The 16141-nt window shown below is 39.7% G+C and overlaps 1 protein-coding gene across 2 annotated transcripts in view; it reads left to right on the forward strand.

Moving 5' to 3' along the window:
• The window catches only part of LOC138759009 (alpha/beta hydrolase domain-containing protein 17B-like), a 77693-nt gene that overhangs the window by 57353 nt on the left and 4199 nt on the right, over positions 1-16141 (forward strand). Inside the window, exons 3-4 of one of the 2 annotated variants that reach the window (XM_069928771.1) lie at positions 5920-6099; positions 10913-14747. In XM_069928771.1, coding sequence (XP_069784872.1) covers positions 5920-6099; positions 10913-10922 — 190 coding nt within the window. In that variant the 3' untranslated portion in view covers positions 10923-14747. Of the gene's footprint in view, positions 1-5919; positions 6100-10912; positions 14748-16141 lie in introns of those variants that run through there. The other variant, XM_069928770.1, reaches the window with a different exon arrangement.

Consider the following 16141-nt stretch of genomic DNA (forward strand, 5'->3'; position numbering starts at 1 on the left):
CCACACCATTTCTGAGTCTAAAATGTAAATAATTGTCCAAGGCTGTTACTTCATTTTATTTCATGATGTAGCAAAGGTTCTCATCAAAAACATTAGTATTATTTTTCTAATTTTCAACCACATTTTTTTATGAAGAGGAGAGCCCTACTGAATTTACATACAGTCTCTTGCAAGGGACTTGAAGTTTGGTTGCAAATGGAATACATCATTTTGGTTGTTAAGAATGCAATGTGATGGGAATTGTGATTTGACCTACACATAGTTTATAGTCAGCAAGGCTGTTCAGGATGTCTGATGTTACACATAATGGTGCAAATGAAAAAAGACTTTTTTGTTTGAACAGCTTCAGTAAAAATTTCAACATTTATTCAGCTTGCTAAAATTTGTCATGTTTAATGGTTGTCAGCCTGAACTAATTGTGTAGTGGGCTTCAGTGAATGTTAATTGCGCTTACTGGATTTTTCGTCACAGGATCACCAACTTTTCACAAGGACAGTGTCATATTGCCAAATAACAAGTTATATATCATCCTGCTGCTCGAGGGGGCCAACTCAGGGCAGACTTTTTTTTAAATGAAATTCAAGCACATAAAGCAAAATAACAGTTGAACATGGCAAAGTGTTTGGAAACCTATATTTAAACAGTTGCATACATGCATTCTGTATGTAGCATTCAGATAAAACTTTCCAATGTAAGTATACGAGGTGACCAGAACAGTATTCAGTGCCAGGTAAATTGAATACTACTCCAATTGTAGCTCAGACTTTCTAGGTGGAGGCCACACACTCTATGAGGTCATTTTGTAGTAAATCAGGTTGATCACATTGTGGAAAAAAAAAGGTACTTGTGAATGCAGTCAAGCTATTTTGTTTTCATGATGTGCTCAGGGTGACGAGTGGAGAAATGTAGCATATTGGGCAGAAACGTTCAAATTTATGTGCGGATAGTCCAAAAGCAGCTGTCAGATTCAGATTTTTTTTCAGATTTGTGATTTATTGTCAGAGTATACATGACATCACATGCAACCTTGAGATTCTTTTTCCTGTGGGTGAGGCAGAATTACCACTTATTGGTAATGCAAAAAAAAACTGTATACATGTAAACAAATAAAAAAAGTAAACAGATAAAGAAATCTAAACAAACTGCAATAAAGTACGAGAGTCCTTAAATCAGTCTCTGATGGTGGGGGGGGGGGGGGGGAGTTCCTGAACCTGGTGGTGCGAGTCTTGTGGCACCGATACTGCTTTCCTGATGGTAGCAGTGAGAACAGCGTGTGTGCTGGGTGGTGCGGATGATTGCTGCCTGTCTCCGATGGCAGCATTCCTCGTAAATGTTCTCGATGGTGAGAAAGGTTTTTTGCCTGTGATGTCCTGGGCTGTGTCCACTACCTTTAGGCTGAGGAGTATTGATGTCTCCATACCAGACCGTGATGCAGCCAGTCAGCACCCTTTCCACCACACCTCTGTAGAAATTTGCCAGGGTTTCTGATGATGTACCAAATCTCAGCAAACTGAGATGATGATGTGCTTTCTTCACGATGCCATTGATGTGTTGGGTACAGGAAGGATCCTCTGAGATGGAGGCTCTCTCCACCTCTGATTTCCCCCCAATGACCACTGGATTGTATACCTCTAGGTTTCCCTTCCTGAAGTCAACAATCAGCTCTTTGGTTTTAGTATCATTGAATGCAAGGATGTTGTTAGTGCACCGTTCAGCTAAGTTTTCAGTTTCACTCCTGTATACTGACTCTTCACTTCTTTTTATACAACCCACTGCCATGGTATCGTCGGCAAATTTGTGGATGGTGTTGCTGTTGTACTGAGCCACACAGGGTTGGTGTAAAGTGAGTAGAGCAGGGGGCCAAAAACAGAGTCATGTGGTACTCCGGTACTAATGAAGATTGTAGACAAGATGTTCTTACTAATCCTCACTGATTGTGGTCTGGAGGTGAGGAAATCCAGGATCCAATTACACAGTGGGGTGTTGAGTCCCAGATCTTGGAGTTTGCCGATCATAATCGTGAACACAATGGATTGCACCCAAAATTGGGCAGCCTTTGGTCTACAATCTGGTTGGTTCACTGACCCCTCAATTACTGTGCTGAAGTACCAATCCATGTTATTGCTCAAATGTAAGAGCATCTAAAACCACTGATTCTCGTCGTGAATAGGACACGTCTTCACTTAGGTGGCATTGTGGGAATTGTAAAATTAGGATGGTTTTGAAGGTTGATAGTTTCCAAATTAATCAAATAAACAATTATTTTTTAAATGCCAAAAAAATACATATTTCCATACTGATGAAATTAATTTACTTAAAAAAACAGAGGGACAGGAAGAAATCCTGGAGTAAATACAGACTGCAATTTCGGCCAGGAAAACAGGAAGCTGTTTGTTCAGTGACCTATCATTTAAGGCAAGTTATCGGGGCCAATGTTTTAGCCTAGAAAGTTTAGTTATGAGGAAAAATTGGAAGTCCTGGTACACATGAATTTTGAAGGGGTTGACTGGTAACCTATTGGAACTATTTTTATTACAGAGAAAAGAAGGGGGAATCAAGAACATTATTTCCAAAATATCACTTAGAATAGACAAATTTAAGGTGGGTGTGACTAATTTTGTCTTCAGACAAAATAATAAAGATTTCATGAACATTTTGACTTGATGGCAGATTGAAAATATTCACCACAATACCATATTTGTAGGGAGGAGATTTGGACTTTTCTGGATGAGCCATGATAGATTAACAACCTTCCTCGATATTGTGTGCTTGTCCGTTAAATTGAGGACCAGAACAAAGCTGGATGCAACTTCTGCAACATTTTTACAATAAATAGTGTGTCTTTTTAAAACTTAATACATTTTGTTCGTCTTATGACCTCAACTCTTCTTTGTCGGTTTTACTCTCTTTTTTCCAACCCAACGATAGAACCTTATCTAGCTGCAGTTAGTTAGAACTTGTCCCTCAGAGGTGGGGTGTCTTGCCACTGAGCAGCTAAATGAGGCCCTTCTGTATTTTTTCTGTGAAAGGTTGAAGAGCATTTGTCCCATAACCAACAAAATGTGAATGAGCATTAATCATACTTATTTACCTGAGTGCTAAATGAGTGCCAAGCCATGAAAGACCCCAACAATGAAGACGCTGTTTACATCCGGTACCGCACGGATGGCAGTCTCTTCAATCTGAGGCGCCTGCAAGCTCACACCAAGACACAAGAGAAACTTGTCCGTGAACTACTCTTTGCAGACGATGCCGCTTTAGTTGCCCATTCAGAGCCAGCTCTTCAGCGCTTGACGTCCTGCTTTGCGGAAACTGCCAAAATGTTTGGCCTGGAAGTCAGCCTGAAGAAAACTGAGGTCCTCCATCAGCCAGCTCCCCACCATGATTACCAGCCCCCCCACATCTCCATCGGGCACACAAAACTCAAAACGGTCAACCAGTTTACCTATCTCGGCTGCACCATTTCATCAGATGCAAGGATCGACAATGAGATAGACAACAGACTCGCCAAGGCAAATAGCGCCTTTGGAAGACTACACAAAAGAGTCTGGAAAAACAACCAACTGAAAAACCTCACAAAGATAAGCGTATACAGAGCCGTTGTCATACCCACACTCCTGTTCGGCTCCGAATCATGGGTCCTCTACCGGCACCACCTACGGCTCCTAGAACGCTTCCACCAGCGTTGTCTCCGCTCCATCCTCAACATCCATTGGAGCGCTTACATCCCTAACGTCGAAGTACTCGAGATGGCAGATGTCGACAGCATCGAGTCCACGCTGCTGAAGATCCAGCTGCGCTGGATGGGTCACGTCTCCAGAATGGAGGACCATCGCCTTCCCAAGATCGTGTTATATGGCGAGCTCTCCACTGGCCACCGTGACAGAGGTGCACCAAAGAAAAGGTACAAGGACTGCCTAAAGAAATCTCTTGGTGCCTGCCACATTGACCACCGCCAGTGGGCTGATATCGCCTCAAACCGTGCATCTTGGCGCCTCACAGTTTGGCGGGCAGCAACCTCCTTTGAAGAAGACCGCAGAGCCTACCTCACTGACAAAAGGCAAAGGAGGAAAAACCCAACACCCATCCCCAACCAACCAATTTTCCCCTGCAACCGCTGCAATCGTGTCTGCCTGTCCCGCATCGGACTTGTCAGCCACAAACGAGTCTGCAGCTGACGCGGACTTTTTACCCCCTCCATAAATCTTCGTCCGCGAAGCCAAGCCAAAGAAGAAGAGAAATGTACAGGTGCAAATTAGCAATAATGTTTGCCTTTTAAATACATTTTTTTTCAAGTGAACTATGTACATTTGAGAAAGAAAAAATGGGCTTTCTCAGCATAGATTGATGTCCAGTCCTGTACGTTACATCAGAATCTGAAACTGCACTGCAGCTGTTCAAGCAGGCTTTCAACCATACCTGCAAGAAGAATGTTCACATTTGGTATGAGTGATTGAAGTGTAACTTTGAAAGACACACCAGTATTAAATCTATCCTAGTTTGAGAATGAGACAAATAAAGGAAATGGAATGCTACACTTTTCATCTTAGATTGTTATATTTGATCAAAGAGTATTGAAACTAATCTAGTTAACCATTGATGTAAACGATATTGCATTTTTCATTGGAGATTATGAGAAACATAATCCAACCAGCTTTGCACCATTGTAGTTCATGCATTGAAGGTCCAGTGTTATTACGAGAAGAGTTTTAGGATTTGACCCAATGACAATTAAGGATGGGAATCTATTCCTTGGCCTAGATGGCTTTGAAGAGAATTTCACAATACTGATGTGACTCCCAATTCTTGGTGAATTTTCTTTTGGAAAAAGTCTTGGTGCCTTGATGCAGTATATCTTGTTGACAGTACCCACTGAAGCCATTTTGCAGTGGTGGATGCATGTTTAGAAATGAAGATGAGATGTTAATGCCATAGGTTGCTTATTCCAGATAGACTTGAACTTATGTTGTGGGAGCTGCACTTATCCAGCAAGTGAAAGAACCCCATTTCATTCGCAACATGTCATTTTGGTGGTAGTTGGGCTTCGAGGAGACAGGAGACTCATTTAGAAGATCTGTTGCAGGCATATTTATTGTATGTATTTGGTCCAATTCTATTTGTTCCAAGATGACATTGTGGAAATAAGAGCTTCTACCTCCAAAAGTCAAAAATTGGTGACAGGAAAGATTCCCCTTATCGGAGGTTAAGAAGCAAATCCTCAACAGAGTTTAGAATGAGTCTTTGTTTGAAAGTCTGGTGTTTGACAAGACAGTGATGTGGCGTGCGCAGCACAGTCAACGAAGAACCTCTAGGAGGCCAACCATTGAGCATTGCTGTGGGTGGTTCCTACTGTAGTTGAATGTATGAATTGCAGACTGCATATTGTTGGCTCTGTCCTCTTGAATGACACAAATCCTATCTTCTTGCTCAGTTGAATGCAAAGGATTCCAGAATACATTTTCATGAAGACAATAAATCTGCTGATGTCAAGTCAAATAGCCTTCTCTTTTTCTGTGCGACCAGAGCAAATCTTTTTATTTAATTGCAGATTTCATGAATGTCTTGGCTGCCAGATAAATACTGTAAATTTATTGATTTTTAATTACTTAGCGTATTAGGTTATCTTGGTTATGAGAGAAGCTACATAATTTGATTTTTTTTTAAATTATAGTGGTTTGATTTCCACCACCGGGTCTCCCCCCCCCCCCCCAAACATCTTCCTCCAATTGTGACATCTATTAAATTGTATTCTGAATGTTTTAAGCACTAGTGAATTTGTATAAAGGCCTAAAATGTCAATCAGTATTTAAAAACCGTTCTAGATTAAAAAGTACCAAGGACAGGAATTGATCTTGGATGACAAAATAGGGCCAGATGGGTGATGACGTTGGCTCATGCTTGATCTCTTTTTCATTGCAGATATGGCATTAGTCCTGAAAACATCATATTGTATGGACAGAGTATTGGTACTGTTCCAACCGTGGACTTGGCTTCCCGTTATGAATGTGCTGCTGTTATTCTGCATTCTCCTCTGACCTCAGGAATGCGAGTGGCATTCCCAGACACAAAGAAAACGTACTGCTTTGATGCATTCCCTAAGTAAGTACACATCGCTGCGGTTCAACTGGTGTTGGTTTGCTGAAACGATTTCTTGTCCGATCCCATAAACATCCTTGCCCCATTGCAGTGACCTACCAACAAAATGCAGTTTTGCAAAGCAACACTTGTAGATAATAAATCATTTGTGGTAGGACCAAAATAATAAAGATTCATGTGTTGGCTTAGTCTACTGAAAAGTGTGTGACCTCCAACTTTAAAATGGTGAATTATCAATGTCCAGTGCTGTCACTAATATTTGTAAAGTTAGCTAAACTACATGAGGCTGAAATATTGTCCTGTTTCCTTTACCTTTTTGTATTACTGAAGGATATTCTTCAAGCTTCAGTATTCTGCCCCTATGAATTCACTGCCTGCCATTTTTCATTTTGCATCATGTGTTCCACAAAATTATAAATGCCAAATATGCTGAAATTTGCATACTTAATTTCTGATTTGGACTTCCCTGTAAACTGAAATGTCATACGAGCAGTGTTCTAGGAATGACAGGGTGATAAAAGTAGTGGGTGATGGTCAGCTGGAGGGTTTGGAATAGCCTGCCTCTATGATCTTACTGGATCCTTTTTGGATTTCCTTCCTCATATTGGATGACTTTGAAATCTAAAACTTAAGGCCACGTGCATTTATCACATCATTGTGAAATTAAAACTACTTGCACTAAAGATAAACATGCAATATAAATTGCAGGCCAAGGTCAGAACATGACTCTCCACTTGTGTTTCTTTATATTGCCAAGTTGAACCTTGATGCCAGATTATGACTGTATTTAGATTATGTTAGAGCCAACCCAGTTCTCCATCATGGTGTGACTACACCTTGCAATAAAAAAGGGAAGAGATCCAGAAATCCACATAAGCATCAACTGTGGTGGATTTTCAGTTTACAGGATCTTGTAGCACTTCCTACTTAAATAGAACACTGATAAATCAGAATTTGGGTCTCTCACATCAAGCTTGTTTCCAAGGCTCTGTTAAGAATTCAACATCTATATTTTCTTCAGATTTGCACAATTCAGATGGCACAATCTGTCATTCTGGGAAGCAGAAGTTGCAAAGTAACATTCAATCTGAAGTGAGAGGTTTTTTAAAAAAAAAATTCCAGGTAGAATCTTTCATCACTAAAAATGGGGTGGAACATTTTGGTATTTTGAAAATACTGTCCTTTGAGTAGGACACAGTCTTGGTCATAGCAGAAAATTGATTCAGTTTTCAAAATATTTAAGAATCAACATCTCAAGTGGATGAGACCACTTAAAGGATATGAAAATTATTAAATCCTGGTTTTTTTAATATGAGATACAATATTATATGAAAGTTGAATTCATAAATGCTGAATTTATTTAATCTCAGGAGCAGTTTTTAAATTTACATTAAAGAAAATAGGAGCCCCCTCCTGGAAGTAATCAACCAGATTGATAAAACACGAAGCTTACCAGATTCATGTAAAACAGCAATAATTACAGTAATACTAAAGACAGGGAAAGATCCACTCGCACCAGCGTCATATAGACCAATATCTTTACTTAACACAGATTATAAGATAATAGCTAAACTATTAGCAAACAGATTAGCAGAGTATGTACCGAAAATGGTAAATCTAGACCAAACTGGATTTATCAAAAAAAGACGCACAACAGACAATATTTGTAAATTTATTAACTTAATTCATGCAGTAGAAGGGAATAAAGCGCCAACAGTAGCAGTTGCTTTAGACGCAGAGAAGGCCTTTGACAGAGTAGAATGGAATTATTTGTTCAAAGTATTGCAAAAATTCAGTTTACCGGAGAAGTATATTAATTGGATTAAAGCATTATATAAGGGTCCATTAGCGAAAGTGACAGTAAATGGACATGTATCAAAGCAATTTAACTTAAGCAGGTCAACACGACAGGGATGCCCACTATCACCTTTATTGTTCGCGTTAGCTATAGAACCACTAGCAGAATTGATAAGAACAGAAAATAATATAAAAGGGATAAAAATAAAAGACAAGGAATATAAAATCAGTTTATTTGCGGATGATGTTATAGTATACTTAACAGAACCAGAACTATCAATAAAAGAATTATATAAGAAATTGAAGGAATATGGAGAAGTGTCGGGTTACAAGATCAACGTAAATAAAAGTGAAGCAATGCCTATGAATAATGCGGATTTCTCAAAATTTAAGAAGGAATCACCATTTAGATGGCAAATGCAAGCAATAAGATACCTAGGTGTACAAATAAATAAAAATCTCGGCCAACTATATAAACTCAATTATTATCCACTAATGAAAAAATTACAGGACGATTTAGAGCTTTGGAAAGATTTACCACAAACACTAATAGGAAGGATAAACTGTATTAAAATGAACATTTTTCCAAGGATATTATACCTATTTCAGGCATTGCCAATACAACTGACAGAGAAATTCTTCAAGGAGTTAAAGAAAATAATAAGGAAATTTTTATGGAAAGGGGGGAAACCGAGGATAGCACTAGATAAATTAACAGAATGGTATAAACAAGGAGGCTTACAACTGCCAAACTTTAAAAATTATTATAGAGCCGCACAATTAAGATACCTATCAGATTTTTAACAAACAAGGGAAAAGCCAGATTGGACGAGATTAGAATTAGATAAAATAGGGGAAAAGATACCTGAACACATATTACATAAATGGGATGAAAAATTGGTACAACATAGAAGTTCTCTAGTATTACATCATCTACTCAATAGTTGGAAGAAGATTCATGTAGAAAGAAATAAAACAAATTATCAATTACCAAAACTAATATTGACGCAAAACAAGTTACTCCCTTTTACAATAGATAACCTTTCCTTTAGAGAATGGGAGAAAAAAGGGATTAAAAGAATAGAAAATTGTTTTTCAGGAAATAGATTCTTATCCTTTGAACAAATGAAAGATAAATACAATATAACTCAAGATACAGCGCTGGCATATTACCAATTGAGATCCTACTTGAAGGATAAATTAGGAAGCAGTTTGAGTTTGCCAGAGGGAAGTAACTTTGAATATGTGATTACAGATACAATGATAATCAAAAGATTTATAACAAATATGTATATTAAACTGCAAGAAAAGGAGAATGAGGAAACAAATGGTAAAACTAAACAAAAATGGGAACAAGATTTAAATATAAAGATAAAAAAGGAAACATGGGAGAAGTTATGTTCTGGAACGATGAGAAATACAATAAATACGAGGTTACGTATGATACAATATAACTGGATACACAGGCTATACATTACACCTCAAAAGTTAAATAAATGGGACCCAACAGTATCTGATAGATGTTTTCGATGTAAAAAAAGAAATGGGAACAACAATTCATGCAATCTGGACATGTGAGAAAGTAGAAAAATTTTGGGAAGATCTAAATCAGATATTAAATAAAATAACAGAAAACAATATACCAAAGAATCCAGAGATCTTCCTCCTAAGTAACATAAAAAACAAAGAATTTGGAATTGATTTGGAGGATGCACAAAAAAGATTTGTTAAGATAGCTCTAGCCGTAGCAAAAAAATGTATTATGTCAACCTGGAAATTGGAAGATAATTTGAAAATACAACAATGGTATATAGAAATAAATAAATGTATTCCATTAGAAAAAATAACATATAGTTTAAGAAATAATATTGAAATATTTGAACAAATATGGGAGCCTTACATGAAACACAATAGCGAAAACCTACTGGGGACAATCACTACCGAAGTTAACGGAAGGAAAAGGAAATGAAAAGAATGGACTCAGTGGAATTTCTTGTTGTCATTTTATTGAATGACAACATTGTTTGACTGATTTAATCCTAGATTTTGTACTTTAAATGGATGGGAGGGGGGAGGTAGGGAGGGTGGGATGGGAGGAGGGGGGGGGGAGAAAATGGCACTGTATATGTGTGAAAAGGAAAAAGTGTGTATCATGGTTAATGTGATTTATGGTGTGAAAAATAAAAAATTATTAAAAAAAAGAAAATAGGAGAAAAATAGAGAATTCAAACATGCTATTTAATGTGAGGAAATACAATTGGAAGGCAAAAACTTAAAATTGATCTATTTTCATGAGAGTGTGTCCACAAAGGGAAACATCTGATAGAGGTTTTAATATTATGTACTGTTGGAACAGACTGGATAACAGCTTCCACTGATGCAGGGGGATGGATAGGAAGGAAGAAATAAACATAAATATATTATGTTTCAGGTTAAAAGAGGGATTGATGAGAGAGAGCAAGGTTGTTGATTAATAGAGATTATTCTTCATGTTTGCACAGATAACGATTCAATGAAGCATATGTATGGCATTATATAAAAAGACATTGTAGCTTAAAGGTACTGCAGGAAGCTCGGTCCAACTAAATCGGCCCAAAATCCGGTCTGGCCTGCTTTTTCCTGCAAAAACAAATATGGGTGTGAGACACCAGTGAGCATGTTAATCACTGCACACCCTATTCAACCCCTGTAAATAAATTGCTGGTTTTACATAAAGACCCTCTCTTTTTTGTACCGTGGTAGAATTGAAACATACTGCTAAAATCATCTTGAATTAATCACCTCATAAAGCAGGGCTCTTAAAACTGTAGGCTTTTGTCTGACTTGTGAGCTCATATGATTTCTCTCCTTTACCAGAGTTCTGTACTTTTTCTAATTTTCAATATAAAAGCGATCTCTAATTAATTGTATGAAACAAGTGGGATATTTTGAGAAACAAGGTAGATTATATCTATATAGATTATCTTGCCAGTTAACATTTTATTTCTACTATATGCCAAAAAAAGTGTTTTCTTTTCAGAAGTTCATGAAGGATGCACAAGAACGTCTGTTACTGCTCTGATCATGGGACTTTGACACAAGTTGTTGAAGGACACATGTAAATTTCTGTCAGCACAAGGAATCCTAACAGAAATGATCGAAAGCCACAATAATAAATGAATGGTCTCCTTAAAGAAAACGTGTTACTGCTGAAAGACTAGTATATGATTTAAGTACGCCTCTTTGAGCACTGTTGAGGGGGACATCAAGGTTGGGGGGAGCGACAGTGGCTGTGCCTCTGGCATAAGGTCGGCCCCTGTAGCTCAGAAAGGGAGGGAAAGGAAGAGGAGGGCAATTGTGGTAGGAGACTCCATAGTTAAGAGGACGGATAGGGGATTCTGCGGACGCAGCAAGGAGAACCGGATGGTGGTTTGCCTCCCTGGTGCCAGGGACCGAGATGTTGCTGCTCGTGTCCCAGATATCCTAAAGTGGGAGGGACAGGAGCCAGAGGTCGTGGTACATGTAGGTACCAATGACATTGGGAGAAATAGAGAGGAGGTCCTAAAAAGTGAGTACAGGCAGTTAGGTAGGGAGTTAAAAAGAAGGACCGCAAAGGGGGTAATCTCTGGATTACTCCCTGTGCCATGTGACAGTGTGAATAGAAATAGAATGAGGTGGAGGATTAACACGTGGCTGAAGGGGTGGAGTAAGGGGCAGGGTTTTAAGTTTCTGGATAACTGGGACCTTTTTTGGGGGAGATGTGACCTGTACAGTAAGGACGGGTTACACTTAAATCCCAGGGGGACCAGAATCCTGGCAGAGGTATTTGCTAGGGCTACTCAGGATCCTTTAAACTAGAATAGTTGGGGGGAGGGAACAAAATAGTACAGAGCAGTAAGGAGAAGGTTAGAATGCAAACAAAGAAAGTTTGTTGTAAGTATTTGAATATGGATGGGCAGGTGATAGAGAAGGGAAATGCTCTGCAAGAAGATGAAGGGCAATTGGCAGGAAAAGTAAATAATGTTGTTATTAAAGATGAGGGAAAACAGGGATTAAAAATTGGGAAATCTCTGAAATTCATATATTTTAATGCCAGGAGTATTGTAAAAAAGGTGGATGAGCTGAAGGTGTGGATTGATACTTGGAAGTATGATGTGGTAGCGATTAGTGAGACATGGTTGCAGGAGGGATGTGATTGGCAACTGAATATCCCTGGGTTTCGTTGTTTTAGGTGTGATAGAGTTGGAGGGGCAAGAGGAGGTGGGGTTGCATTGCTTGTCAGGGAAAATATTACAGCGGTGCCTAGGAAGGATAGATTAGAGGGCACATCCACGGAGGCTATTTGGGTGGAACTGAGGAGTAGGAAAGGAGAAGTTACACTTGTAGGGGTGTATTATAGACCACCCGGAGGGGACCGAGACCTAGAGGAGCAAATCTGTAGGGAGATAGTAGATATTTGTGATAAGCACAGGGTTGTAATTATGGGAGATTTTAATTTTCCACATATAGATTGGGAAACACATTCTGTGAAAGGACTGGATGGGTTAGAGTTTGTGAAATGTGTGCAAGATAGTTTTTTACAACAATATGTAGAGGTGCCGACCAGAGAAGGAGCAGTGTTAGATCTACTGTTGGCAAGGGATGGGTCAAGTGACGGAGGTTAGTGTTGGCGAGCACTTCGGCTCCAGTGATCATAATGCCATCAGCTTCAATGTCGTTATGGAAAGAGAGAAATCAGGGCCAAGGATTGAGGTTTTTGATTGGGGAAAAGCTAGATTTGAGGAGATGCGAAAGGACTTGCAGGGTGTGCATTGGGACAATTTGTTTTATGGGCAGGATGTAGTAGAGAGATGGAAGTCTTTTAAAGATCAGATTTTGAGAGTGCAAAAGCTTTATGTTCCTGTTAGGTTAAAAGGAGGGGCAAAAGGTTTGAGAGAGCCGTGGTTTTCAAGGAATATTGGAAACTTGGTTCGAAGAAAAAGGGAGGCGTACATTAGATATAAAAAGCATGGAGTTAAGGAGATGTTTGAAAGATGCATTGAATGTAAGAGGAATCTTAAGAGAGGAATTAGGAAAGCTAAAAGAAGGTACGAGAAAACTATGGCAAGCAGGGTGAAAACTAATCCAAAAGAGTTCTACAAATATGTTAATGGTAAGAGGAAAGCTAGAGACAAAATTGGTCCCTTAGAAAATCAGAGCGGAAAACTGTGTGTGGAGCCTAGAGAAATGGGGGAGATATTGAACAGTTTCTTTTCTTTGGTATTCACTAAGGAGAAGGATATTGGGAGATGTGAGATAAAAAAAAGCAAATTGGGTAAATATGGGGAATATAGAGATTACAAAAGGTGTAGTTTTAAGGCTTTTGAAGAATATAAAGGTGGATAAGTCTCCGGGACCAGACGGGATCTTCCCCAGGACATTGAGAGAAGTGAAGGAGGAAATAGCAGAGGCTCTGGCGGTAATTTTCCAAATGTCATTAGATATGGGGATAGTGCCGGAGGATTGGCGCATTGCGCATGTGGTTCCGTTATTTAAAAAGGGTTCAAGGAGGAAGCCTGGCAACTATCGGCCTGTAAGTTTGACGTCTGTGGTAGGTAAATTAATGGAGAAAATTCTTAGCGATAGTACTTATAAACATCTGGATAGACAGGGTCTGATCAGGAGCACTCAACATGGATTTGTGGGAGGAAGGTCATGTTTGACCAATCTGATTGAATTTTTTGAAGAGGTGACTAGGAATGTGGATGAGGGTAGCGCAGTGGATATTGTCTATATGGACTTCAATAAGGCCTTCGATAAGGTACCACATGGAAGGTTAGTTAGGAAGGTGCAGTCTTTAGGTTTAAATTTTGAGATAGTCAAATGGATTGAACATTGGCTGAAAGGGAGAGGCCAGAGAGTGGTAGTGGATAATTGTCTGTCAGGTTGGAGGCCGGTGACCAGTGGTGTGCCTCAAGGATCTGTATTGGGCCCATTGTTGTTCGTTATATACATTAATGATCTAGATGATGAGGTGGTGAATTGGATTAGTAAGTATGCAGACGATACTAAGATAGGTGGAATAGTGGTAATGAAGAAGGTTTTCAAGGATTGCAGAGGGATTTGGGCTGCTTAGAAAAGTGGGCTGAAAAATGGCAGATGGAATTTAATGCTGATAAGTGTGAGGTGCTTCATTTTGGTAAGAAGAATCAGAATAGGACATACGTGGTAAATGGGAGAGCATTGATGAATACAGAAGAGCAGAAAGATTTAGGAGTCACGGTACATCGTTCCCTGAAGGTAGAAACTCACGTGAATAGGGTGGTGAAGAAGGCTTTTAGTATGCTGGCCTTTATCAATCATTGCATGGAATATAGGAGTTGGGAGGTGATGTTGAAATTGTATAAGACGTTGGTGCGGCCTAATTTGGAGTTCTGTGTGCAGTTCTGGTCGCCTAATTATAGGAAGGATATAAACAGAGTGGAGAGAGTGCAGAGAAGGTTTACCAGAATGTTACCTGGGTTTAAGCATCTAGAGTATAGGGAGAGATTGGACAGATTAGGTCTTTATTCTTTGGAACGTAGAAGGTTGAGAGGGGATTTGATAGAAGTATTTAAGATTATGAAAGGGATAGACAGAGTGGATGTGGATAGACTATTTCCGTTAAGAGGAGGAAAGATTAAAACAAGAGGACATGAGTTAAGAGTTAAGGGGCAGAGGTTTAGAGGTAACATGAGGGGGAACTTCTTTACTCAGAGAGTGGTAGCCGTGTGCAATGATCTTCTGGGAGAAATAGTGGCGGCGGAGTCAATTGTATTATTTAAGAAAAGGTTGGACAGGTATATGGATGAGAAGAAGATGGAGGGTTATGGGCATTGTGCAGGGAGGTGGGACTAGAAAGGGGTGTTTGGTTCGGTGCAGACTAGAAGGGCCTAATGGCCTGTTTCCGTGCTGTACTTGTTATGTTATGTTATTATGTTATGTTATGTTAATAATTTATTAAAACAATTTCCAAAGCAACAACCAAGCCATGGCTCTAATTCAGTTGATGTAGTTTTGGAATTACTGTACTTTTTTTTATATTGTTGCAAAAACATTAAATTCCTTCACATTAAGATAAGAAATAGAAGCAGAAATCTGCTAATGTGTCTTCTCACCCAATGGTCATGCTGATCTTTTCCATTGGAATCACTTTCCTGCACTAATCCCTTAATTTTGATTATCTTAATAGCCTAAAATCTTTCAATCCCTGCCTATAAAACACTCAGCAACTAACCCTCTTGTGTAGAGAATTCCAAAGATTTGCCACCTTGGATGAAGGAATTGCTTCTTATTGACTAGTCAGTCCCTTTGAGTCTGTGACCCTTATTCCATTCACTTTATCCAGAGGAAATATAATCACTGCATTTATCCTATCAACCCCATGAAAGTTTTTTTGTTTCAATGAGAACACCTCTAATTTTTCTGAATCTGAAGAGTATAAGCCCAGTTGTGTTAATCTTTTAAATGCTAAAGTTAGATGTGCAGCACGGTGACAGGCCCTTCTGACCCACAAGCCCATACTGCCCAATTGCGCCCAATTAACTTACAGCCCCCTTCGTTTTGGAGAGGGGGAGGAAATTTGAGCACCTGTGGAGAACGTACAAACTCCTTACACACAGCGGCGGATTTGACACGGGGCCATTGGCGCTGTAACAGCATTGCACTGTGTCGTCTTTCTTCATTGGATAATCCCCAACCCAGGAATCTAGTAAACCTTCTCTGCACTTCCTCTGTTGCAAGTATATCTTCCTTGGGTAAGGTAACAGGATCTGGTAGCGAGATTCCTGAGAATGCACAGGCTTGTCGATGAATCCTGATGATCATGTAGGTACCTTTAACCTTAGTTGTATGCATCTATATGTTCCACTTAGTGCAGGTAGGTGTCAGATCATAGGAAATGCTCAGCCTTTCCTTGTCTAGAGGGTCACTATTATTGAGTTGATTATTCTGTCTGCAGTACAGGTACACAATCCTTTATCCAGACATCTAAAATCCAGAAAGCTCCAAAAACCGGCATTTTTTTCCTGGTGCTGGTACAGCAGGGGGTGGGAGGGTGGGTGGGGGAAGAGAAAGAAAGACAACAGTGCGACTAGGTTGGGCGGGGGGGTGGGTGGAAAGACGGCAGCGCAACTCGGGTGGGCGAGGGGGGAAGAGAGGCGGCAGCGCGATTCGGGCAGGGGGAGAGAGACGGCAGCGCGACTCAGGTGGGCAGGGGAGGAGAGAGAGATGGCAGCACAACTCAGGTGGG

The sequence above is a fragment of the Narcine bancroftii genome, chromosome 3, assembly GCF_036971445.1.
Source record: "Narcine bancroftii isolate sNarBan1 chromosome 3, sNarBan1.hap1, whole genome shotgun sequence".
Taxonomy (NCBI): domain Eukaryota; kingdom Metazoa; phylum Chordata; class Chondrichthyes; order Torpediniformes; family Narcinidae; genus Narcine; species Narcine bancroftii.